This window comes from Chionomys nivalis, chromosome 19 (genome assembly GCF_950005125.1).
Source record: "Chionomys nivalis chromosome 19, mChiNiv1.1, whole genome shotgun sequence".
NCBI classification, from domain to species: Eukaryota; Metazoa; Chordata; class Mammalia; order Rodentia; family Cricetidae; genus Chionomys; species Chionomys nivalis.
In genome coordinates, this window is record NC_080104.1 from 3,810,816 (window position 1) to 3,838,343 (window position 27,528).

Below are 27,528 nucleotides of genomic sequence, written 5' to 3' on the forward strand. Positions count from 1 at the left end.
AGTGTTGCTTTTTATACCACTTTATTCCAACCTGAGCACCTCAATATAAAACTAAACACTGGTGAACTGTTTTCCTTACTAATTTTGAGTTACTGTAAAATGTACACGTTCTGCTAGCAGATCAACACTTAAATAGATTAAATCATCTGACACAATGGTAGATTTCATATAATGAAAATACCTAAAATAATTAGTGCAATATACTGATCAAAATTAAATGGACTTTGAAAAACAAGGTTTCAAGATTATTACTAAGAACATTGTAATACTTATGTTACAAATTGCAGGTACAGTGTTTATTATGGTTCGAGCCATGAAGAACAGCAAAGCCCCTTCCTTTTATAGGGGGACAAAGAAATAAGTAGCTGTTTTAGTAACTGTACATTTTGTATATGCTTAGGTAATTCTTAAATATTACAGAAAATAATAAACATGGAAACTACAATGCAGTACTCTATTTACAGTACAGCTGAAGATCATATTTAAAATCAAGTTTGAATGTACATAATTGTTAGTGCACTGACTAATCATGTCCAAAAGGAACCAGAGCTCCCTCCCTGCTCCAGACAGACCTCTATGTAATGGTCAACAGTGATTAAAGAGAAATCAGACACCTGGTTTGTTTCCACTTTGTTGAAGAGCTCCCATTAAGATGCATTTATCAGTTTTATATTCCTAAAACAAGATGGGGTTACACATGACTTCTTTTCAATCAAATATTAAGAAATAACAGGACTGAGCAAGATATCATCAATATTCATTCTTTCTGGAGATGTAGGACTGTTTTCTTAGGATTATTTTATTATTATGTGGAATGTACACTTTTTAGACAATAGAAGAAATTACCATTTGCTTGGCTTCTGTTGCTAAGCATAAATATTTTTAGTCTTCTAAAAATGTTTTCCTAAAGCTCACATTAGTAATTCTGAATCTTTCACACCTAACTATTATACCAGTTTGAAGACTGGTTGGGTTAAGTGTGGGTCCACACCCACTGGAGATAAATGGTTCCCCTTTTATCCACTTTCCCGTGGAACAAATTGTACACAGTTCTCATTTCCCCTTCTACTGCCAAAACATTAGTCGGAAGAACACATGCATGTTATTAAAAATTAAGTCAAAACACTCAAAATAATTCAGTATTAGAAACTTGATTCTACCAAAAGTCTCTTTTTTGAAGTCACACTGGGCCGGCTAAATGCTCCCACTTCACGGGTTTTGCCATTCAGGAAGTTCACACTGGAGTTCAGTTACTACAACACTGGCTTCTGGCTGGCTGTGCAGGCTCAGTAAGGTCTACTCCTCGTCCTCTGGCCGAGTTTGCGCCTAGATTCTGTGGTTCATTCTTTGGCAGCTTTTTAGCTAAGAAAGAAATGACCAAAATAAAATTATAATACTCATATTAAAATCACTTAGACCTGCTTATTTATAATACACTTTTCCAGTTGGGTTATCTCCAGTTTCAAGTGATTGACTTATGTTTGTTCTTTTCAAATGCTTATTATCTACTAAATGTCAAAAAGCAAAGCAAAACACCAAATAACCCACAAAAAGCACCCTGCTGGTTGTTGTACTAAAGGAATTTAATTGCTTAGTGTTTGCAAAGGAGTAGGTAGAGGCCAATTGTAAGCATACCATTTAAACTTAAATTTAACTACAACTATACACAATTTTTATATCAATTCCCTTAGAAATAACATATTTTTCTTAATTATTAATACTTTGTGTTGTGCTGGTTCACAGGCAAACTAGGCAAGGCCACTACCACTTAGCTACATTCAGACTTTCATAGTCATTAAATTTCTATTATATACAATCTGGTGGACACGGTAGAACATGACTGTAATTCTCACGATTCATTCTGGAGAATAAATTGTGACAATCAGTTGAGCTGAGGTTAAAACTAGCCTTGAAGGGGGAGGGAAATGGGAAACGGGGAGCAGTTGGAAATTTTAATTAAAAAAGAATAAAAAAAAAAAAAACTAGCCTTGAGTAGCATATTAAGACTCCATTTTAAAAAACAAAACCAAACAAGACATAGAATCCAGTCAACAGACGATGGCCAGCTATAAAGTTTCTAAAGAAGCTCACATAACATTCTCTGGGTTGTCCCAAATAATTCTGAGAACAAGTAAAGATATGAACAAATTTTATCAATATAACCACGTCAACCCAACCAAACCTGTCCTTCAGAATTTCAGGTGCTAAAAGCAGGTCCAATGAGCACTGACGTTTGTAAAAACAATTTTCACTGAGCCACCCTATGTTTGGCTATAGAAATGGTACCATAAAGTACAATAAAAACGAAAGTTCAGTCAGAGTTATTTATAAGCAATGCCGAGGAAATGGATTAACAATAGTACTAAGAACACAGAATAAGCTAGCACTCACTGCACACTGTATTATAATAAATACTGAGTTGGGTTTTGGAATGTGCATAATTTCTCCTTGTAGCCTACTGCTCTAAGGACTTTATTCACATCTGACTGAGATCAAGAGGAGGAAGGAAGTAATCAGCAAAAGGACAGTTTCTGTTAATTGGACTGTATCATGTGATTTGAGAGGCTAACTATCAAGGAAAGAGCAAGGTTCCATTTACATTGGGGATTTCTTTAAAGAAGGGAGTTTAATTTGAAACAAACTGTGGAAGTTGGGAATAGAATTGAGCTTTGGGAATGCAACACAAGTGCTGTAGCACAGAGCTACCTCCCCAGCCTACAAGTCTTAAACAACTGTAAAGTGGGGATGGTGGCTCCATTCCATAATCCCAGCACTTTAGAGACTGAGGCAGAAGATCTGGAGTTGTAGGCTAGTCTTGGCTATACAGTGAGACTGTCTGAAAAAACTAAAACAGATTTAGTTAATGAATGCTTTTGTGTAACCATGAAATTCTGAGTGTGGATCCTCAGCACCCATATAAAAACATGAACATGTAACTCCAGCACTGGGGGTGGACCAGGTAGGAAAAGAATGATCTTGGGATTTTCAATGACTCAGAGTTCATTGAAAGACTCAGACTCAGAACAATGATTCAGGAGGTAAAGGTGCTTACTGCTAAACTTTATGCCATCAGTTCCCTATCTGGAACCTACATGGTCTAAGGAGTAGACCTCCAGAAATTGTTCAGCCCTCCGCATTGGTGCTGTGGAACACACACAAAATAAATGTTTAAAAAACATGGAAAAGTAGTGCAAGAAAACATCTCCACGCTAAGCTTTGGCTTCCACGCATACTCACACAAACAAGAGCATTTGTGCGCAGGTGCGTAGGAAACAAAAGACACCTACTGAGCTCCTACACTGTCTCCACCTTCCTGCCATCGCCGTCTAACACACCAACACTATGTACCAACTACCTACCTACTAGTAGTCAGCTTGGTTATCAGACTACCTTGGCATCACAATGTTCATGTTCAGGTAACACATATTTTACTTAGAATGACCTTTAAAGCACAACGCCAGGTGGTGGTGACCCATGCCTTTAATTCCAGTACTTGGGAGGCAGAGGCAGAGGCAGGTGGATCTCTGTGAGTTCAAGGCCAACCTGGTCTACAAGAGCTAGTTCCAGGACATTCTCCAAAGCTACAGAGAAACCCGGTCTCGGAAAAACAAAACATACAAGTACAAGGTCATCCTCAGATCCTATCCCAAAGCAACAACAGAACAATCAAAATAAAGAATAAATACAATAAAAAGGAAACTTCCATGCCAGGCCTGTTGGTACACCTATAAACCCAGCACTCAGGAGTCTGAGGCACAAATTCTAGTCCAGCCTAGATAGATACCAAGACTAAACTCGAACTCAACCATCAACAAAACTCAAATTCAGAAAACAATCTTCAACACCCAGATGTAGTTCAATAGTATAGCACTTGTCAACCATAAAGTTTGGGGTCTGATCCCTTTCCCAGGCGGAAGAGAATCTTTGTAAAAATGGGAAGAATGAAATCTATGCTATTTTTGCTATTCCATCTCTTGATATACTTAGGACACAAAAAGTACCAAATTAAAAGCTTGTTAAGCTACCCACAGTTTCAGGCATCCTTATAGATAAGAGGTACTACTGTACACAGAAAAACTTTTATTTGCTCGGACTTTTCAGTGTAACCTTTGGAAAATCTACCTCTAATCTATGAGATCAACTTTTAATTCATCTGTATTATATAACCCAATATTCACTGAATTTATGAATGTAGCTGGGAATGTAGCTCAGTGGTAGACACAGGGATTGCCGGAGGCCCTCAGTTTAATTCATAAAATTGGAAAGGGTGGAGGGGAGAGGAGGAACAACCTTCTGACAGTCCATTAAATCTTCTTCCCCCACTCTAAGACCCCATTAAGACCATACTAAGAGGTAGGGTCTTATGCCCAGGCTGGCCACTATGTCCTGCTTCCCAACCAGTCTTTACAGTATTCCTAACAAAATAGTGCTTAGTGGAAAGGATCTAAAAAAATAGTATAATCAGTTAAGAAAACCGAAGAATGTTTTAGAGGGCATGAACCAAATATTCAATATATTTTGCTTATCATTTGAAAATATTATTAATCTTACCTATTGCCATGAATATTTCATTTACATTCATTGATGTCTTAGCTGATGTCTCCATGAATAATAAACTGTTGTCATCTGCATAGGACTGTGCTTCCTGTTCATAAAAAAAAAGATTTTTCCCTTGAACATATACTGTACCTGTTTTATTTTATAGACTCTCTTACTTGATTACTTATTACTAACAGCCAGAGAATATGCTGTGGCAAAGGAAGAAACAACAAGTACAATAATTTTTGTTGTTTGTTTTTTTGAGACAGGGTTTCTCTGTAGCTTTGAGCCTGTCCTGGAACTAGCTCTTGCAGACCAGGTTGGCCTTGAACTCACAGAGATCCACCTGCCTCTGCCTCACTCTAAAGGAGTGCCCACCACCACCCAGCTCACCATATATTTTTTTTAACATTAACTTTTTGCCTATGAGACTTTTGGTCATCACTTCAATTTCAATGGCAATTTTTATTATGCCCTTTAAATATAAAGACAGAATTTGCACTAAAAATGGAAATCCAATATCTTAATACTGTAAAAACTACAGAATAATAATCTCATGTCTAATGACATACAGTATTAAAATTCCAACTATATTATGAACAATTCCCTTCAAAATTAAAACTGCCCTGTATTTCTGTCATACTTTCCAACTTACCTATATTGTTGCCTTTGGTCCCCACAGCTCTTCTGAATAGGAACTACTGAGGCCCCTTTGAGCTGTTAGAGCACAGGGCCACTTTTGAACATAACTGAAGCTCTCTAACATGTTTGCTGGGGAGCTTAACTGTCTGGACAGCACAGCAGAAAACAGACTTCACATGGCTGTCTTAAGAATTAAATGAAGCTACAAGTGCAAAGTGTTCTGATTAATATGCAACAGTAGCTTCCTTTCTCTCTATCCCTGTAATGTCAGGAAGAAAGAATTCCGTCACTGATCTACATATTAGGCAACAGCTATGAGATAGAAATAGAAACAGTTTTTATAAATCTAGAACCATTTGTTTTGTTTTTAAATGATTAGCATTCATTTATACACTCTGTTTTGTAGTGGAGGACATTCTGAATTAATTATCTTAAATATCACAAACTGGAAGTCTTAAATTTTTTTTTTTTACACTAATTTATTTGGAGATAAAGGAGACCACACTAGAGGTCAGAGGACAACTTGCAGGCAGTCAGTATTCAGTTCCGGAAATTCAGGATGTCATGACTGACAGTACCTTTGCCCATGAGGCCTCTCATACACTTCCAGGCTTCCCCGCTTCTTCTTCCTCTTCTGAGATAGGTGAGCCCCGATTGCCACGTAACTATGCAGAAGACCAAGCTGGTCTCAAACTTGTAGTAATCCTCCTACCTCTGCACCCAAGTGGTGGGATAATAGGGATGCACTGTGATGCCTGACTCAAACACTGTTATTATTTTTTTTTTGTTTGTTTGTTTTTTTTTGGGGGTTTTTCGAGACAGGGTTTCTCTGTGGTTTTGGAGCCTATCCTGGAACTAGCTCTTGTAGACCAGGCTGGTCTCGAACTCACAGAGATCCGCCTGCCTCTGCCTCCCGAGTGCTGGGATTAAAGGCGTGCGCCACCACCGCCCGGCCAAACACTGTTATTTTTACACACACACAATACTATTATTTATTTAGATGTATGTGTGTATGCACGTATGTATGCCTTTGCTTGGGGTATGTATGTGCCAGTATGCATATGGAGGTCAGAGGACAATCTGCATTTCTAGGCATAGAACTCAGAACCTTTATGTGCTAAGTCACACTGCTGGACCTCGAATGAAGAGCATTCTATTTTTTAATTTCTTTTTAAGGATAGCTATCTAAATGTGCATGTATATGTCTGTGTGTATGTGTAGTAATATATGTAGTACATGAGTAATATGTAGTACATGAGAAAGCTGAAGAACATTAGTCTTTCTCGGGTGTGTATATGAGAGTGGAGGGATGGAAGGTACAGAGTAGTATTTCTCCAATCTTTCATGAAATTATTTTTTGGTTAAGAGACAGGGTGTCATGTGGCCCAGACTATCTTTTTGCTTCTATTTCCCCTGGTTATTATATGTGCTACAATCTCTGGTTTATGCAGTGGCTCAGGACAGAACCCAAGGCACACATACACAAGTTAGACAAATGCTATCTAGCTATCCACCCACTCACCCATCCATCCACCTGCCTACATTTGAGCTATATCCCTGACACTATCAGGAAAAATATTTTATGTATGTATGTATATATTTTGTATTTGTTTTTTTTAAAAGCCCACGTTTTCAACTATTTTTATGGTTTAAAAGTATTTACAACAGGGCTGGAGAGATGGCTCAGAGGTTAAGAGCACTGGCTGCTCTTCCAGAGGTCCTGAGTTCAATTCCCAGTGACCACATGGTGGCTCACAACCATCTGTGCTGAGATTTGGCGCCCTCCTCAGGCGCGCGGGCATACATCGAGGCAGAATGTTGTATACATAATTAATAAATAAATCTTTAAAAAAAAAAAGTATTTACAACAAATATGCTTGTAAGTTAAAGTAAAATTGCACATACCTGGAAGTCAACAGCTCTTTTATTTGCTAGGTCAGCCTTGTTTCCTGACAAAGCTATCACAATATTAGGACTTGCTTGCCTCTGAAGTTCTTTAACCCAGTTTTTTGCTCTTGCAAAGGACTCCTGGTTAAATAAAGAAAAAGTTATTTGGCACAGGCTCAAAACAGAGTTAAGAAGCAGCTTCTATAAGACAAGGCTGAAAAATTCTAGAGCAGTGGTTCTCAATATTCCTAATGCTGTGAACCTTTAATACAGTTCCTCATGTTGTGGTGATCCCCGACCATAAAATTATTTTTATTGCTACTTCATAACTGTAATTTTGCTACTGTATGAACCATAACGTCAGCATCTGATATCCAGGATGGTCTTAGGGGACCCCCGTGAAAGGGTCAATCATGCCCATAATGGGGTTGTGACCCATAGGTTGAGAGCATTGGTCTAGCATGACTCTCTGGGAAGAAAATTCTTAGGACTCCTGTATCAATTAGATACCTTCATATATATCTCACTCACAAAAGCTTTGGCAGAAATGTTATGACAGGCTACAAAGGAATTTCCAAAAATCTTTAACCAAATTCTGAATACTAAGATGATTATTCAAACTGGTTTCAGGGTAGATTTTATACCCACCTCATTTGTAATATCATACACAACTATGGCTGCTTGCGCTCCTCGATAGTACATTGGTGCTAGGCTATGGTACCGTTCTTGGCCAGCTGTATCCCATATTTCAAATTTTACTGTTGTGTCATCAAGACACACAGTTTGGGTTAGAAAGGCAGCTGAAAAAGAAAATATCTGTGGTAAGTTTATCCTTTTTCTCAACTTTTTGATAAGACATGAAGGCCAGGTCGACCTGGAATTCACTTCATAGTCAAGGATGACCTTGAACTTTTGATTCTCCTGCCTCTACATCTCCATTGGTGCCACATCATAAGCAGTTTGTCTGGTGCTGGGGATGGAACTCGGGGCTTCATGCATGCTAGACAAAAGCTCTATCAACAGAACCAAATCCCAGACTATCAACTTAAAGAAAAATTCTACTTATTGTGTAATCGATGGATAAACACTATCAGGAATTAACGTTCTTATTACACTATGGGAGACAAAAGAGAACAAACTCAGGTCCTGCTAAGCGACCTGATAGCCCCAACCCTGTAAACCTAGTAAACTTGCTTAAAAGCTAGATAAGTACATTTCTTCATAAAAGACCTCAGTGGTGAAATCAGATTATGTTCTTGCCTAGTCTACCCCAAACTTCAGTTTAATACCCAACAAACAAAACAAAACAAAACAAAACAAAACAAAACAAAACAACAGCTTTACAATTTAAGAAACAGAGAAAAAACTAATACATCCAGTCTTTTGAATCCATGCTTTCAACCAAACATGGATTGAAAACATTTGGGGGAAAATAATGTGCACACAACACTTTTACCACATTGTTACATAGCATCTACATTGTTTCAGGTATTATAAGTATCTAGAGGTGATTGCAAGTAAGTGGAAGGTGCTGATGACGTAGCTTAATAGGTAGAGTACTTGCCCAGCATATACAAAACTAGGTTAGCTCCTCAGCGGCATGTTAAGCTGGGTGCAGTGGTGTATGATGGTAAGCCCAGCCCACTAGAGGTGGAAGGCAGGAAGACCAGAAAGTCAAAGTCAATACTGAGTATATAGTTAAGTTCAAGGCCATCCTGGTCCACATGAGGCATCACAAAACCAATCACCCTCTCCCGCAAAAACCCCACAGATGTACACAATTACACACAAACAATAAACATATAAAGAGCTTGTGTTTCCTAAAACTAAGCCCTTACACATATCTAGGCACCAATATATATACACTCATTGCTTCAGAAGAGATCTGATTTGTCAAAAATCAATATCCCCCTTTAAAATTAGTTTTTTTCGTATGATATTCTTTCTTCTTTGTACAGGCTGGTTTTGTGTGTCAACCTGACACAAGCTAGAGCCATCAGAGGAGACTCAGTTGAGGAAATGCCTCAATGAGATGCAGTTGTAAGGCATTTTTTCAACTAGTGATCAATGGGGAAGAGAGTCCAGTCTAATATGCATGGTGCCATCCCTGGACAGAAAGCAGGCTGAGCAAGCCAGTAAGCAGCTCCCCTCCATGGCCCCTTCATCAGCTCCTGCCTCCAGTCCCACCTGAATTCCTGTTCTAACTTCCTCCAATGATGGACTCTGATCAGAAAGAGTAAGCCACATAAATCTTTCCTCTTCAAGGAGGACGCTATGGCGTTTTGTTGTAGCACTAGAAACCCAAACTAAGACACCCTCCCAATTTCCTCCACATTCTCCATACCCCCAAACTTCACGTTCTCTGTTCAAAAAACTGAAAATCCAGTCAAATCTAAACAAATCCAGTAAGACAAAACAAAACACAAAGCATAAAAAAAAAAAAAAACCATGAAGTCCATTTTATATTGGTCAACTACTCTTAGGCATGGTGCATGTGCAAGAATGTACCTGCTAATACCCAGTGTCACCTACTGGATGAAATTCATTTTCCCTTTCCCCATCATCAACTGAAAAATAGCTTCTTTGTAGTTAGGGATGAGATGAGACTTTTCCTTCTTGCTGGGGTTCTGTCAGACTTGAACTTATACAGTTCTTGTATATGCTGTTAGTCTCTGTGAGATCCCATGTTCTTTTTAAAAACAAATTTATTATATTTTTTTGTGTGTATGGCTTAGTTGAGAAGACCACTGTTGAGAATTGGAGTTTAAACTCAGGCCACTAGATCCTCTCTAATTTTAAAAAGAAAAAAGTATATCACACACACACAGATATGCAAGCTCTCACTATGTAGCCCTGGCTGGCCTCAAATTTAATGACCTGTCTGCCTCTGCCAGAGGAGTGTCAGAATTCAAGGTGTGCCATGATGTCCAAGGGTCATTTTCGTACGTTTATTGTGTGTGCTGGTCTTTGTGAGAAGATGGTGGGAAATAAACTTGATTTTCTGCAATTCCTCTCCTTCTTTAACTTTGGTACTAGAAAATATCCTACGGAATATTCCATTTTAGCCTAGTGTGGTGGCACATGCCTGCAATATCAACATCAGTAATGTCTGGGGCAGGAGGACTGCTGTCCGGGCCAGCTTTGGATTATCTATTGAGATCCTGAGATGCAGAATGAAATCCTGTCTCAAAAAGCCAAGAACTAAGAGGCAGAGGCAGGCATAGCACCTGTTATGTTAGCACTCATAAAAAGAACTACTAGAAGCTTGTAGCTAGCCTGGGCTACACTGGGAGTTTCAGGACAGCTTGGGTTACAGTGATATGGGAGTGCCCTCTGTATGCTTTGATTATCATTAATGAATAAAGAAACTGCCTTGGCCTGTTAATAGGGCAGAATTTAGATAGGCGGGGAAAACTAAACTGAATGGTGGGTGAAAGAAGGGCAGAGTCAGAGAGAAGTCATAGAGCCTCCGCCCAAGACAGACATGCTGAAACTTTGCTGGTAGGCCGTGACCTCATGGTGATACACAGATTAATGGATATGGGTTAAATTAAGATGTAAGAGTTAGCCAGAAATATGTTTAAGCTATTGGCCAAACAGTATTGCAAATAACATGGTTTCTGTGTGATTATTTCAGGGCTGAGTGGTCGGGAACCAACGAACAGCATATTACAACACTACAGAATACCCTGTTCAATACCCCCACCCAAAACTCCAAAAAGGGAAAACAATGTGTGTAAACAGGAACCAATTCTAAGTCCATGAAGATAACTGTCAATTACTTTACCTTAATGAAAGTTCAGTCCAGTTATCAAACAATTATGTCATAAAAAATGACCACTGTAGGTGAGATTGCTCAGCAGACAAAAAAAAAAAAAAAATCTGAGTTTCATTACTGGAACCCTCAAGGAAGGAGAAAAAGTCATCATCCTTCTGATCATTATACCCACTGTGGTGCATACTCACATGTATACAATAAAAAAAGCAAAAAGGGTTAGAGAGATGGGTCAGTGGTTAAAAGCACAGGCTTCTGTTCCAGAGGACTTGGCTTCAATTCCCATCACCCACATGGCAGTTCACAACTGTTTGTAACTCTAGTCCCAGGGTTTCTGATATCCTCAACACAAATATATATTTAGGCAAAAAAACCCAAATGAACCAACCAAACACACAAAGCAAAAACAAACAAACAGAGCCGGGCGATGGTGGCGCACGCCTTTAATCCCAGCACTCGGGAGGCAGAGGCAGGCGGATTTCTGTGAGTTCGAGACCAGCCTGGTCTACAGAGCTAGTTCCAGGACAGGCTCCAAAGCCACAGAGAAACCCTGTCTCGAAAAACCAAAACCAAAACAAAACAAAACAAACAAACAAACAAACAAACAAACAAAAACAAATCAAAGCACAAGACACCGGATTTTGATTCTACTGCATGTACTGGCTTTTTGGGAGTCTAGTCTGTCTGGATGCACACCTTCCTAGACCTGGATGGGGGGGGCTTGGACTTCCCACAGGGCAGGGCACCCTGACTTCTCTTAGGACTGGAGAGTGAGGGGGAGGGGGGAGTGGGAAGGAAATGGGAGGATGTGGAAATTTTTAATAAATAAATAAAAAAATTTAGAAAGACAATCATCTTCAAAATGTTAAAAATGCCAAGTACATACTAAAAATACTAAATATTAAAAGAACTCAATAACTCAGTAAGAGTATATTTCAGAAGCAGTCTAAAACAAATAACGTTTTCATCTAGACAAACTATGAAAAACACTGGAGTTTTTTCTTAAAACAGAGCAACTAATCTATCCATAATCATGAAACTAGCAGATCACCCAATAGCAAGGTTCTTAGGAATTCTGACTCTGTGAATAATGCCCACATCACAAAAATTTAATATTAATTAGTATTTTCTCTATAATAAAATTGTTATGCAAAAATATTTTAAACAGAGATATCAGCTTAACTAATCCAGGAGTTCTTGACTGTGTTGAGTCAGCAGTTGTATAAAGAACACTGAATAATAAGCAGATGAAACTTCCTGAAATGTGAAAGGGTTCCTTCCATGAACTGCAGCAAGAACACACCACTGTCCACTTAGTAGCCAACCGTGCTCACATCTCCTTCTGTCTGTCACTCTTGTTATGTGCTCCCAAAGTTCCCTACATGATGTTTCACACTTCCTTCTTTTGGCGCTGGGGATTGAACACATGCTAGGCACATTCACAGATGTAGAGCAAAGCTCTACATCTGATCAACTAACTGTCTTACTGACTTACCATTTTAGTTGTTTTGTTTAGAGATAGGGTCAATACAATTCTATTGTATTGCAGACTTGACTCAGCTCCTAAAAATTAGGCATTACAGGTATGAGCTTAACAATGGCTAAAACTGTAACTACCGAGTCTGGAAATACTCAATATAAAACGTAAGAAAAAGACACTGTACTCCACCGAGAGGGGGGAGAAAGCATTCAAACTGATGGCATAAAATGAATGCCAAAAACGAGTTAATCTCTCCTATAACTGCACCAATTAAACACAGAAGCAACAGAAAAACTAGAGGAACTGATTCTACTCCACCCCAAGATGGTTATTTTTAATGCTCAGGATAGAACTCCTGGCTTCACTCATGGTTAGCCACTCTACCACTAAGCTACATCCCCAGGCATCCAAGGTAGGTATCAAATTCAACTAAAAATTACTTTTTATCAGAATTAACAAAAACAAAACAAAACAAAACCCCTCAGACTACTGGATTTAACTATACAAAAATCTGAGACTCCTAAGTTTTGAAACATCCAAAATGCACAGGCGAATAAACTCAGAAAAATTCCTATGGTGAATGTGAAGTGAATTTTAGTGTGTAGAAAGCTCCTATAAACTGAGCATGGTGCCACCTTCTTGTAATCCAAGCACTTGGGAGGATGAGACAAGAGGACCTGAAGTTGAAGGTCAATCTCACCTACACAGGTAGACCCTTTCTCACATCAAAAGTTCCAAAATATGCTGGCGGTTGGAGTCTGGGGTCACCAACTGGTGACCTCAAAAATACTTCCGTTCTGCATACAACACAAAGCTCAAACTGAAGAAATAATCCAACGATTAGAAGCACTAGCGGCTCTTACAGAAAACCCAGTCTGTATACTAATGTTAAGGCAGCATTGTTCACAATAGCTACCAAAACACAAAAGCAACTGAGGTTATTAAAAACTGGATGACACGGCCATGGTGGGACATGTCTTTACCACCAGTATTCAGGAGGCAGAGGCAGGTGGACCTTTGTGAGTCTGGGACCATTCTGGTCTACACAGTGAGCTCCAGAGCACTCAAGGTTACATAGTGAATCCTGTTTCAAGAAAGAGAGATGGATGGAATAGACTGAAGAGTGGCTCCACAGTAGAGGCCTGGGTCTAATCTTTCATACTGCAAAACGAAAAAAAGAGAGAGGAATGAACCTATATGCTTATGACCTTGGCAGTTGAGAAGCAGAGACACGAGGGTCTCCCTTTCCAGCATGGCCTCCTGAGTGCTGCAATGAAAATTATGTAAAAAGTTCTTTAAGGCAGTCAACTAGTTATGGGACAAAAGCTAGTCATGTTATCACTTGAAAATTACCATATGGGGGAAACCTGCGAGTGCATGGATATGGTTTTAAAATTAGTCTTAGGCGTTTAACATTTAGTGCCTTATACTTGATCTATCACCCTGACACTAGAGAGGCAGGAAGACTGCGTCAAGTTCAAAGTTAGCCAGGATTACACTGTGTACCTTGTAGGTTATCTACCCCCCTCAACCCCCACTCCACGAGACAGGGTTTCTCTGTATAACAGCTCTAGCTCAGCTTGGTCGTAGAGATCCATCTGCCTCTGCCTCCTGAGTGCTGGGATTAAAGGCATATGCCACCTTGCTCACCTGCCGAGCCTTTTCTTTTTAAAATTCAAAACCAAACCAAGTCAGCATTTCAACTTTCAGGTGTGTAATCCTAATGAAGCAGAATAAAGGCATGCATAATCCGAAATAACGGGTTGGAGAGATAGCTCAGTGCTTAAGGGCACTGTTGGTTCTTCCAGAGGACTGGGGTTCAACTCCCCCAGCCATGCAACAGCTTATAAGGTCTAATTCAAGTTCCAGAGATCTAACACCCTTCTATGGCCCCCACAGGCACTGTGTGAAGACATACATGCAGGCAAAGCACCCATGATCACCAAAAAAAGAAAAGAAAAAGAGATTGTTAAAACTTATTAACTAGGGGTCAGAGATGTAGCTCTGTTTCTAAAGTGCTTATCTAGCACGCACCAAGTCCTAGGTTCCATCCTTAGGACTAAAACAACCAACCAAATAAACAAACACAAGACAGGGCATAGTGGTACACACTTTTAATCCAGTAGCGAGAGCTGGGGAGGTAAACAGAAACAAAAGTTCCAGATCACTCTAAAGTATAGAGTTCAAGGCTAACCTAGGCGACTATGCATGACTCTGTCCCAAAACTAAACCCAACCCAATCAGGCTGCATGTATGTGAGCACACAGATATGCTAATGTTAAAGCTGTGACACTAATGAGGCTGAACGAACTGTTTTCTTTCTCTGGTCCTTTCCTCACTCCTGAAACGACACCAACAGGATTTTTTGTTTTATACTACTTCATGAACTGACGCAGGTGAAATGTTCATGCTATTGCTCAGATAGTCTACTTTCTTTCCTCTCTCTCTTTTGCCTTTATAAAGTGTACTAAGAATATGCTTCATGTTTTTTAACTTTTAGGGTTGTTTCTTTATAAATTAGGATCTTTGCTTTAATTATATTTCTCCTATTAGATGAATCACCCAACTATCAACAGGTATTTACTAGGTACTGACTTTATGCCTGGTTTTGCACTGTATGTCACATCATAGTTCTGGCACCCAGACATCTTTATGGTCCTAAGCACAGCCCTTAAGCAAACTGGTGCTTTTAAGAGTAGAAATTCAAAAGCAACCACGTGACTTGATTTAGTTTCCTCAGGGAAAGTGTTATTGAATTCAGTCATGAGATGAAGCAGAAAATGCTACATGGGAGGCACAGTCATTTCCTGTTTGGGTTTTGACTACTCTCCTTTCTGTAGCACTATTTATGCCTTACCCATCCCCCTTTTCTCTATCTTTTCTTCCCCCACTATAAGCCAAGAACAACATAGTCCCGTGACAACTGATGTCTCACCATGCATTCATTTGGGCCCACAAAAAGGTACTAACAACAATCACAGGAATTAGTCACAATTTACTCATCTTGATTTCATATGTATTTTCAGTCAATTTTCTTTACGTGAGAAGGGAAAAGAGAAAAAAAAAACAAAAGAAGGGGGTAAGATAAGAAAAAACAGCAAAGGGGAAAGAAAAGTAGAGAATCAAGAAAAAGTAGAAGCAAAGAAAGATATAGAGACTTTAAGGAACACTAGTAAATACCTTGATGTTAATTCCTAGTGGACCAGAAGGGAAGGGGTAGTATCAATAAAGTAGAGATATTTTGAAATGTTGAATCAATGATCTTGCTTGTCACCTAATTAAGGATCTGTTGCCTATTATCACATTTCATAATATTTTGCTTTCTGGTCTGTTTATCTAGTAATAAAATTTTTCCTTGTAGTAAAAAAAAAAAAACAAAACCAAAGTCAAGACTTAGTAGTATCTAAGTCCTGAACATACACCACAGAAAAATTTTAAGCGGTTTTAAGTTAGGCTTAAACGGTTTACCTATATGTGGAAAAAGCCTACAAAACACTTTAGCATTCACTCATTCATTTTGTTTTTCAGGACAGGGTTTCTCAGTATCTACGGAGCCAGTTCTAGAACTCTATTGAACAGGCCAGCACTGTACACACAGAGATCCACCTGCCTCTGCCTCCCGAGTGTTGGGATTAAAGGTGTGCACCACCACCACCCCGTTTGCATACCTTTTAGTACAAGTTGAGAATTTAACAAAAGAAAAGAAAAAAAAAAGTTATGAGGTTGGGAGCTGTTTAAGAGCCTCTGTAGAGGACCTATATTGGTTCACAACACCCACATGCACTTCACAACCACTAGTAACCGCAGTTGGAGGGTATCCAATGCCCTCCTTCCGTTCTCCTCCGGCACCAGGCATGCAGGTGGATATACACATTCAAGCAAACAAAATACTTATACATATTTTTAAAATCTTGAAAAATAAACAAAACCAGGGTTTTGCTACGTAACTAACTATGGCTGGCCTACAAGGGAGACCAGATTGGCCCTGAATTTGGCAATAATCCACCTGTTTGTGGCTCTTGAATGCTAGGATCACACTACCACACCCAGCAGAGACGGGGAAGAAAGCACAAATAAGGAAGGTGGGTGGTGGCACACACTCCTATAATGTCAGTACTTGGGAGGCTGGGGTGTGAGGATGTTTTGAGTTCTGGTCCAAAACAACAACAAATTAACCCCCCAAATCTATCCAATTAACAGGAATTAAGTCTAGATACCCATAGAAACTAGCAATGTTCTAAGGGAGAAAACTCTTGAAAAAGTTAGGAACCCCTTAAATCTCAGCTTTTCTGGCCTTTGTAACCATATGTAAGGATCACATTACAAACATTTGAAGATGGCATCTACTACTGGACTGTAACCCAAAACTGCAAACAGAAAAGCAGGGCTAACACTGGAGCTGGGGGACATAGCTCACTCAGTAGCAGAGTGCTTTGCGTAACGTATAAACACTATGTTAGGTTAGGTCCCTAGCACTGTGAAGGTGTGTGTGTGTGTGTGTGTGTTTGCTCGTGCGTGTGAGTGTAAAGGTAGCTAAGAAAAAAACAAGAAACCACAAAAATGAGATGGCAAGACAGTAAAGAAAGTACGATAAAAAAAAAACACTGATAAATTTTAGCATTTAACAAAGAAGATGGAACAGTCATATGACCATTCTAAAGAAAACTAGGAAAGTTCTTCTGTTAAGACTTTACAGTGAAGACTGTATGTGCCAGGCCTACCAGCAATGGTGTCACCTTACATTTTTCTTGCACCATGACTGGCACTGTAACTTGAGCTCTATCTTCCTTCCACCTGGTACTTTCATAACACTCACGCTTCAACTCAGCTCTTTTAAGGGAAAACCTAGGCTGAAATAAACGTAAAAAGCCAGCTTGCTACAACCGAGTCCAAATTCCAAGGACCCACATGGTGGTAGGAGAGAACAACTCTTGCAAATCATTCTCTAATCCCAACATATCAACCATAATTTGTAAAATAATGTACAGCTGTAAGAATTGCAAAATGGAGATGAGCAGGAAAAGAATGGCCCTGAAGGTCAAACAATAAAGTGGTATCTCAGAGACCCACTGGAAATCTTACCATTATTTTATCACCCCCCCCCCCATTTCTTAAGAAAGGGCGTCATTATGCAGTCTTGGCTGGCCTAAAGATGAGTCTGTCTCTGCCTCCAGAGTCTGGGATTAAAGGCATATGCCACTGCACCCAGCCTTCTTACCTCCTTTTTCTAAGACAAAGCTTTTGAAAATACCTTCACATTATTTTCTTTAACTGATACATAAGAGAGTCAGTAACTTCCAATTATTCGATTACACAGCACAATGCTTGTTATGTGTACTGATTTTCTTGTCTCAACTTCTTGCAAAAAACAACAAAAGATGCATGTGCACACTTATAGAACAATGGTTGCACAGAAGGACCTGCTCTGAGTCAACTGCAAAAACCTTACACAAACTATTTAAGTTACTGCCGTGCTTCCCTCAACTATTAATGTTTTTATACAACCATGCTAATGTACTTACGAAACCTGGAAATATGTAGTCTAAATTAAATCCCATGAGTGCACATGGGATGAGTGGGGTACCCTGTCTCAATAAATCGTTTCTGTAAAGTAACATCTTTCTGAAACTTACAAATTAGATACAAATGCAATTAAGTCCCCAAATATACTCCTGTTATTTTATGTTGTTTTATTTTTTCAAACATAACCTCCATCCCAGTGCCCTGTCATTTCAGTAGTAGGAGTTGAAGCAAGAGAATTGTGATATGAAGGCCAGCCTGGATTACACAGCAAGACTGTCTCAAAAAATAAAGGGAAGGAGGGAGAGGCAGAGAGAGGTTTGTAAAATACCGGGATTATCTTTAAAGTCCAATATATAACCAGATCTAAAAAAAAAAACAAAAAAAACAAAAAAACAAAACTCAGTTACTTTGAAGGAAGATTCAAAATTCAAGTTCTGCTCTGAGACAGTGAGTTGAAAGATAGCCAGAACAATTGAAGGAGACCCTGTCTCAGAATGAAAATGAGGAGAAAAAACACTGTCTGGGTTGTAACTCAGTGACAGAGCACTTGTTCAGTTCTCGTCACTCCTTAGTGGTAAGGCTCTAGGCTCAATCCTTAATGTTAACAACACAAAAAGAAAAAAGTCCAGAATGCGATACCAATAAAAATCTCTTCTTGAGTCAGGCAGTGGTGGCATATACCTTTAATCCTAGTGCTTGGGAAGCAGAGGCTACCGGATCTCTATAAGTTCAAGGCCAGCCTGGTCTACAAGGTGATTTCCAGGATAGTTAGAGCTGTAACACAGAGACACCCTGTCTTGAAAAATCAAAATCTCTTCTTGATGGATTAGCTATTAAGTAGCTCGACTTTATGCTTACATCAAGCTAGTTGATAACTTAAAAACAAAAACCTGAGCCAGCAAAATGGTTGTGGGTGTTTGCCATACATACAAGCCTGATGACTGGAGTTCCATCCCTAGAATACACAGCAAAAGAAAGGAGCTGACTCCCCAAATTAGTCCTCTCCAACACAGAGCACCCACACACTGATACATACAAAAAAAAAAAAGCATAAACTTCTCAAACTGAGCCAAGAATGTAGCTTAGGTGGCAGTAATCCATGGTTAAGTCCCCTGCACCAGATACTCCAGGCTCACTGGCCTATAATTCTCGCATTGGGAAGGTAAAAACAGAAGGAACAGGCATCACTATATAGTGAATTCAAAGGCAGCTTGGGCTACAAGAGACCTCATCTCAAAAACATACCAACCACAAAAAGTTTCTTGAATTATTACTTCCTTTTTATAGAGACATGACCTCATACCTACTACACACTTGAAGCTGGGGTTGAACTTGTCCTCTCGCCAACTCCCAAGTGCTCGGATTATAGGTATGAACCATTATATTCAGCTATAACAGGTAGATCACAAGTGATTTCAAGTAGAACAGTGTTTGGAGATAGGTAATGAATTTCAGACAACCTACTATGCCTAATATACAACACAACAGTCAAGTGAACAAAGACAGTTCACTAGCTCAGAGCTCCTTAGTCAATTTAGGCAGCTTTGAATACTTTAACAGCACCACCCTAACCCTAACAAAATTGAGACAGGGAAAAAATTAACCATCATGATTCATAATGATTCTTTGCATTAAATAATCTTGACCATACTAGGTGTGTATATGCGCATGTGACCATCTTTTGGGGTACAGGGGAGTGGGGAGTATTGAAACTAAGACCTTATGAATGCTAGGTAATATAGTCCCATATTTTTTTTAATATTTTATTTATTTATTATGTATACAATATTCTGTCTGTGTGTATGCCTGTAGGCCAGAAGAGGGCACCCAGACCTCATTACAGATGGTTGTGAGCCACCATGTGGTTGCTGGGAATTGAACTCAGGACCTTTGGAAGAGCAGGCAATGCCCTTAACCTCTGAGCCACCTCTCCAGCCCTTTTTTTTTGTTTTTTTTTGATACAGGGTCTTAATATGTAGCCCTGGCTATCCTGGAATTCACTATGTAGACCAATCTGGTCCCAAACTCAGATCAAGTGTGCACCATCATAAGCAATTTAAACAAACACCTGGGGCTGGAGATATAGCACATAGGTGGAGCACCAGCCTAGAAGGCATGAGGTTCTACGTTCAATCTCCAGTACTGTAAGCAAAATAAAACATCAATAAAAGGTGTTCTTTAGAAATCCTTATCCAATTCAATACTCTATAAAATGTGTAAACAGGGCCCAATCAATCCTACTCTCAACAGTAATATTTCAATTATACAGAGTGAGGACTGATAATACAATTAATGAAACATCAACTCCTTAGTTCCTAAGTGCACAAAGTAGTATGAAATTTCAAATTTTTACCAACATCTAATACAACCCACAAACACACAGATATAAATGTCCCAAGAGAAAATACTACTATTCATAAAGATAATATCCTTTCACTTAAAACCAATGGACACTGTACACTAACTTTATCTTCGTAGTAAAAAGCACAAGAAATCAGATGTGATGGCTCCTATCTATGGTCTCAGCACGCAGGGAAGCTGAGACAGGAAGATCATTGCAAGTCAAAAGCTGCCTGGGCTACAGATAGACAGCGTCTCAAAGTCTAAATAAAACCAAACAGCAACAACAAAAACCTAAAAACAATGAAAGTATTTTAAATGCAGCTGTTTTCATAAAGCAAAACAATAAAATAAATCAGGTCCAGCTCTCATGAGGACCTGAAATTCACGGCCAGTCTGACCTACCCTTGTTTCAAATAATAACCCCATTTCCCACATTGGTGTCTTTTACCATTTTCTTAAAAAGTAGCTTTAACAAAAACTAGGATAGCCGGGCGGTGGCGGTGCACGCCTTTAATCCCAGCACTTGGGAGGCAGAGGCAGGCAGATCTCTGTGAGTTCGAGGCCAGCCTGGTCTACAAGAGCTAGTTCCAGGACAGGCTCCAAAACCACAGAGAAACCCTGTCTCAAAAAACCAAAAAAGAAAAAAGAAAAAAAAAAAAAAAAACAACAAAAACCTAGGATATGGTACTGGTACACACTATAGTCTCAGTTTGAGTTCCTGTCCTGACTTCCTTTAGCGATGAACAGAAATATGGAAGTGTAAGCCAAATAAGCCCTTTCCTCCCCAATTTTTTGATCTTGATGTTTCACAGAGCGAATAGAAACCCTAACTAAGATGGTCTCAGTATGCAGTGGTGGCTTACCTGAGCCTTCTGGTGGCTGGGATTTAAAGGTGTGTGACTATCACATTATTAATGGTACTACTGTATTTTGACACAATACCTCATGCAGAGCTGGCTAGCATCAGACTCATAGCCTATGATAGTCTGAACTTCAATTCTCTTGCTTTCACCTCCCAATTCAGAGGGATGCACCTGCCCCTGCCTTTTCATGCTAGGATTAAAGGGATGCACCACCATGCCTAGCAACTATAAATTTTAGTAAGACACTTTATTGTCAGTTGGTCTTAACCTTCCTACTCCTAATGCTATGATCCTTTAATATAGTTTCTCATGTTGTGGTAACCCCTACCCACCAAAAAATTATTTTGTTACTACTTTGTAACTGTAATTTTTCTACTATTATGAATTTCAATGAAACTATCATATACTTGAGCCTTCTGAAAGGATCATTTGACCCCTGATGGGGTTTCGACCTATAGGTTGAGAACCACTAGCCTAAGTAAAAGTCTGGGCCTAAAGTTCTTACCTCTGTAAGAGAAACCAGTACTCCTAACTGCTTAGCCATCTCTGCAGGCCCTACTTAAACAAAACTTTAATATCCTAAATCAACTACTAAGCAGCTATCACCCAAAATATTATTATATAACATATCAACAATGCTAGAAATGACTCAGCAAAAAAGCTAGATTGGTATTTGTTTAAATGCACTTATTAAGCATTTATTCTCTTGTCACTTAAGACATTAATTAAGACATCTGTTTTCATTTCAGGCAAGGCACTGTTATTTCTGTTTCATGTAAGAGGAAAATAAACATGTGACTTCCTTAACCTAACAAAAGTAGTATTTGCTAGAGGAAGGATTTAAGATAAAAACATTGTGTTAAAAATGACTCAGGCTTAGAGACACACGTACCTTAGTTGGTAGTATGCTTTTCTATCACACATAAAATCCCCACAACCACAAACATAGGGTATAGTGGCCCACCTGTAATCTCTACATTCAGGAGATAGGCAGACATTTAAGGCCCTCCACAACTACCTAGCTCAGTTCTAGGCCAGCCTAGGCTACATGAAACCTACTTTACAAATGCCCCCCCCAGCCCACCCCTATCAAAAAAAAAAAAAAAGCCTATGAAATAAAGTCTTGTTAGGTTTGAGACCCTATCTCACAAACAAAACAGGTGAAGCACGGTGACTAGACCTGAAACTCCAGCACTTGTTGGCTAAAGCAAGTAGGGTCACTAAGAGTTCATGGGCAGTATGAGAATCAGGGCAAGACCTTGTCTTGAAAAGAAGACTTTCCTACTTAAATAAACAAGATGTTTCAATTTTGTGTTTTGTTTTCCTTTTTTTGAGATAGGCTCTCACTATGTCACAGCCACTGGTTTGAAACTCACAGTCCTCCCTCTTCAGGTTCTGGAATGCTGAGCTTGTGCCAACCACCCCATCTAGCTTGTTTTAAGTTTTTCCACATTAAATATTATTTAAGCCCCCAAACCATGCTGGCCTGGTAGTGTACACCTGTAATCCAAATAATGAAAAGGCAGAAGAGTAAGTTTATAAAAATTTCAGATAGCTTAGGGTACAATACCTTGTTACAAACAAAACACCAAATTAAAGTATATTTTAAACTCCAAGTTCTGCTGAATGTTTTTTCTTCCCTGCATGATCTATTTAGTTATTCAAAATCACATTTAGAACAAACATTTATTAATGTAAATGATTAAAAGGAAAAGAAGAATCTCACCCCCAATGGTACTCTCTTGAAATTCATGAAATTGGCCCTTCACAAAGCGAAGCACCAGGCTTGATTTGCCAACAGCAGACTCTCCTAGAAGTACCAGTTTGAACTGGCATATTTTATTCCCAGTATTTGGTCCATTGGGTCTTGTTGCTCCTCGATTAGCCATGTCCAAATTTGAAAGAAGTCCCTAATTTCAGATTTCTAAATGAACTTCCAGGATGCAATATCAATTTTGCTTTCTTTCTGGAGAAAATACCTGTGGAGACACAAGTAACAATTAAATAAGCAAATCAAAACTAAGTAAATCAGTATTAGTCACTTTTAGTCAGTTTAATACAAGAGTACTGAAATGAACAAGTAGATAGCCAGTGTCATTTAGTTTCATCATTTTTCAAGGGAAATAATGTCATAAGATTTGAGCCTAAAATCACCTCAAATTAACCTTCAAAAGAAGGGTGAAAATTCTAAAGAAAAAGAGGAGAGCTGGACAGTGATGGCTCATGACTTTAATTCCAGCACTTGGGAGGCAAGGCAGAGGTGGGCGGATCTCAGTGAGTTTGAGACCAGGCTGGTCTGCAGAGTAAGTTCTAGGACAGTTAGGACTGTTCCACAGAGAAACCCTATCTTGGGGGAGTCGAAGAAACGAGAACGCTTGGAAGAAGAGAAAGTAATAGAATTTATATATCTGTATGTCATGAAAGCAGAAAGGAGACAATCTATAGAGAGAAAGGGTATGAGAGAACAGGGAAGAACGACACAAATGAAAACATCACCTGTAAAACACCTCTTTGTATGTTAACAACAACTAAAAAAAAAAGAGGCAAGCATTTAGCGGGGTGTAGTAGCAATGTCAATTCCAACCTTGGGAAGACTGAATCAGGAGCTCAAAGCCACAGACAACATGTAAGACCTGACTGCAAAGCAAAACAACTAACCTTCAACAATTTGACTTTGGGGTTGAAGACTAGTAGAGTGCTTGCCCAACAAGTAGAAGGCTCTAGGTCCAAAACAAACAAACAAATAAAAATTAAAAAAGACTTGACTTTTATGACAGTATTTTAAATACTTAATACAGCCACTCAACAGTATCAAGTACTCTTATAAATGAGGAAACAGGTACTGAAAGGTTAAGTAACTCCACTGAGGTTACAGAGCAATTTGAGAGGTCAATAAGAATCAGGGCTTTGGGCGCTGAGAGATGGCAGTTTAGCCTGAGCACTGCTATTCTAGGCGACAGGAGCTCAGCTTGTAGGGTGATTCACAACCACCTGTAATACCAGTTCCGGGAGATCTGACATCCTCCTCTCCCCTTCTTGGGCACTGACATTCACATGCATACACCAACAGACATATTAACTAAAACAACAAAATCTTTAAAATGAAGAAAAGAAAATCAGGTTCTAATGTCATACTATTTGGATTAAATTGATTTTGCAGAAAATTATGCTAGTAAATGGAAAGCTTTTAGAACAAATCATAGAATTTACTATTTGAAGGCCTCCATCAAATGATACATTTTTCACTTAATCGTAATTCCCAAACACCAAGTATTTTTTAACTCCCAAGTTTATGTGCCTGGCTGATAAGGATTTCTCTATCTGGTAGGATTAGACGCGAGTTATTTCCTTACAGCAATTTTGGAGGGTAGTTTTTGGGCTAACAATGTATGCATTATCTGTTTAACATTGCATTTGGAAAAAATCTGAGTGACAGTCTCCTCCCCTCCTCTTTAGACAAAGTAGCACAGGATGGTGATCTTCCTACTTCAAGTTCTTAAGATCTGCACCAAGACACCCAGTTTGTTTTGAATCTTGGTAGAACTGGCAAATATTTAAAACAACCTTTTCAGTTCACTTACACGTCAACTTTGATAGTTTAGCCCAAACTTTTTTTTATCAATATATGGAACCTGGATGGGGCAAGCCTGCAATCCCAGTACCCAGGAACCTGGAGGAAGAGGGGCTGTGAAATGTTCCTGAGGCTAGCCTGGGCTACATAAAGTCCTTGTTTCTGAAAAAGGGAGAAAAAAAAAAATCACTGAGTAAGGCACTTGCAGTGTAAGCACAGGTTTGGATTCTGGGGACCATGTACGGTGAAAAGGTGAGGACTAAGACCTGAGATTGTCCATTTGATCTCCACACAAATGTACACCTTCACACAGGTATCCATACACATACATCCAAACTAAAATAAATGTGACTTATAAGCTTATTAACAAGAAAACTTACCAAGGATTCACCCCCTCCCCCAAAAATTCTCTGCCCCAAAGCAGCTACATTTAATTTATACTTCAGGTAAGAAATTTGTACTCCCCATAAAATTTGAGTTGTTACACAGAACACTCTTGATAATGGCATATCTTTACCAATAAAGACTGACACATTTATAGATAAAAAGATATTTAAGCTGCTTCTAACCAAGAGAACACAAAACTACCATTCCAGCCCGGCATGATGGAGCTTGCCTGTGGTCCTAGCACTTGGGAAGCTGAGATAAAAACATGTCCATCATAGATATCAAAGCCTTGTCGTCGTCCCCCCCGAAATGGACATGGTTGCTGGCCGGGGTTAATCCCAGCACTGGGCAGGCATATCTCTGAGTTTGAGGTCTGCCTGGCCTATAGAGCAAGTTCTAAGATAATTAAGCCACATAGGAAAACCCTGTCTCGAACCCCACCCCCCAAAGACTTGGCAGTCCAAGATTGTTAATACCATCACTCTGGGTCCAGAGGAAGATGGATGAATCTCTGTTGAGTTCCAGGTCAGCCTGGTCTACACGCATGTTTCAAGCCATCCAGAGCTACACAGCGAGAGCTTGTCTCAAAATAAATAAATAAAACTCCCATTTCTTCTAAGTCACAAAACCAGATTTTGAAGTCTAAACCTGGCTATGCCAATTTCTGCCAGAGCAAAGTTTTACTTTCCAAATCTCGATATCCATTATATTCTACCATTGCATAGTTACTGTGAAAATTAAGTAAGACAACAGATGTAGTTTGTAAATACAGTGCCTTCTAAGTACACGGTGTTTGAAATTGGCAATTTAAATGGCTTCTTGATGAGATAATGCTGTAGATTAATAGACTGTCATGCACCAACACATGTCCAGATACATTTTCAGCTTAAATATTTCCCAATAGTTCCTTACCTACAAAACAATAAATACAGGGCAAAACTTGTTCCGAATGTCCTTGCTGCTTCCAAATTTTCAGGGCAACATCAGATTCTCACAGAAAAACTGAACAAAAATTCGTATTTAGTTTTGCTTTGTGAAGTATTCCCTCCCCTTCCCACCCTGTCTTTTTTGAGACAGTCTTGTATCTTGTAGCCTAGGCAAGCACAGGGGCAAGTTAGGGATAGCCTGGAACTCTGGATCCTCCTACCTCAGCTTCCAGAATGCTGGGATGACAGATGGGTGCCTCCATATTCAGCGCCTTTTAAAGTTCAAAGCTACTGAATCTTTACTTCCAAAGACCTCAAACAGGAAATAAGCCAAATTATAAACATACACACATTGACCACGGTATTAATGCTAAAAATTAAGTGCAAGGGCTGGGAGTAGCTCAGGGGAGCTCCTCCTGAGCACACAGGTTGAGTTCAACCCCCAGCAACACACACACACACCACGGCGCGCTACTTACAACCCTTTGTACTTATTGCTTGTACTTCTTATCCGGCAGCACAAACCTCTTGCATATTATGCATCTTAAATCTTGAAAAATAGTAATTATTTTATGCAGTTCTTATCTTCTACTTAAAAAATTACCGAGTCCTTAAATTGTGCCGGGTACTGTTGTGCGTACTTTGCTCATAACCCTACGGGTTCAAATTTTACGTTAAGAATGATCTGAGCAGTCCTGAGTACCCCGAGAGACGTACACATTGGGATTTTGTTGTTTAGTTAGTTACCTGCAAGGCAACTGATTCAGCACTTTGAATCCACTTCAGTAAGGAAAAACTAAACATGCCAAGTGCGACAGTCAGAGCTTTAAACTTCTGAAAGTGTCAGGATGTTAACCTGCTTGCAGGGAACCCCGCGGCCTCGGCTCACCGCCTCCCACGGAAGAGACAAGAGGATCCCACCATTCGCACAGCTCGACCAAGCCAGTCAGAGTAGGCGGAGCTCCCCAACCCCACCTGCTGTAGGCCTGCATTCCCGGAGCACCCGAGAACCAAGTCGGGGTGCCGGGGCCAGCAGCCCGGCCGGGCCCAGGGTCCGTGCTCCTAAGCCACCCACTCACCCCCGCCGCGGCCCGGCCGGGAGGGAGACCCCGGGACCGGGCGGGACACCGCCGCGGCCGACGGCGCCATCTTGGGAAGAGGGTGCCACCGCCTCTCCCTCGGCGGGTGTCCGCATCCCAGGCTCGGAGCCGCCGGCGGGATGAGTCTGGAGCCGGGGCCCCGCAGAGGCCGGGCGACCCCGACGGCGGCTCACCTGGGGCGCGGCTCCCGGCAGCGAGGCCACGCACGGCGCGGAGGTCGGAGGCGCCGCAGCTGCAGCCGCGTCGCCTGCTCGCTGCTTCTCACACTGGCCGGCGCGGGGTGGGCGCCCCGAGTCGCCCCTGCCGGGCCGCGTCTCCGCCTCTCCGCCTCTCCGCTCCGCCTCCGTCGGTCCTCCTCCTCCGCCGTCGCCGCGCTCGAGTTCCGACTTCTTCCTCCTCCTCCCTCCGTCCCCTCCCCTCGCAGCCGAGCTTCTTCCCGAACCAAAACACAAACACTCAGGTCCAGCGAAGAAACCACTTCCGCCGGCTCCG

At 40.2% G+C, this 27,528-nt stretch overlaps 1 protein-coding gene across 9 annotated transcripts; it reads right to left on the reverse strand.

Moving 5' to 3' along the window:
- Positions 1-4: 4 nt before the first annotated feature.
- Rab5a (RAB5A, member RAS oncogene family) lies at positions 5-27,528 on the reverse strand. Of its 9 annotated transcripts, none has more exons than XM_057751475.1 (9): positions 27,210-27,528; positions 26,158-26,249; positions 25,923-26,012; positions 23,711-23,772; positions 22,779-23,031; positions 7,717-7,868; positions 7,087-7,209; positions 4,552-4,645; positions 5-1,362 (listed from the first exon to the last, which is right to left on the reverse strand). In XM_057751475.1, the coding sequence occupies exons 5-9, from the start codon at positions 22,939-22,941 to the stop codon at positions 1,247-1,249; spliced, it is 648 nt and encodes a 215-aa protein (XP_057607458.1). In that variant the 5' UTR covers positions 22,942-23,031; positions 23,711-23,772; positions 25,923-26,012; positions 26,158-26,249; positions 27,210-27,528; the 3' UTR covers positions 5-1,246. The 9 variants fall into 9 exon arrangements, with proteins under 9 accessions (XP_057607458.1, XP_057607461.1, XP_057607462.1 ...); XM_057751478.1 differs by lacking the exon at positions 27,210-27,528 and adding an exon at positions 27,016-27,156; XM_057751479.1 differs by lacking the exon at positions 27,210-27,528 and adding an exon at positions 26,684-26,889.

Excerpts from the sequence above, each read along its gene's own strand:
- Rab5a (XM_057751476.1), bottom strand. The coding sequence starts at position 22,941 with ATGGCTAATCGAGGAGCAACAAGACCCAATGGACCAAATACTGGGAAT. Across the intron at positions 7,869-22,778 it reads TCAAGAGAGTACCATTGGGG|CTGCCTTTCTAACCCAAACT; the intron begins GTGAGATTCTTC and ends TTTCTTTTTCAG. Across the intron at positions 4,646-7,086 it reads AAAGAGCTGTTGACTTCCAG|GAAGCACAGTCCTATGCAGA; the intron begins GTATGTGCAATT and ends TTTTATGAACAG.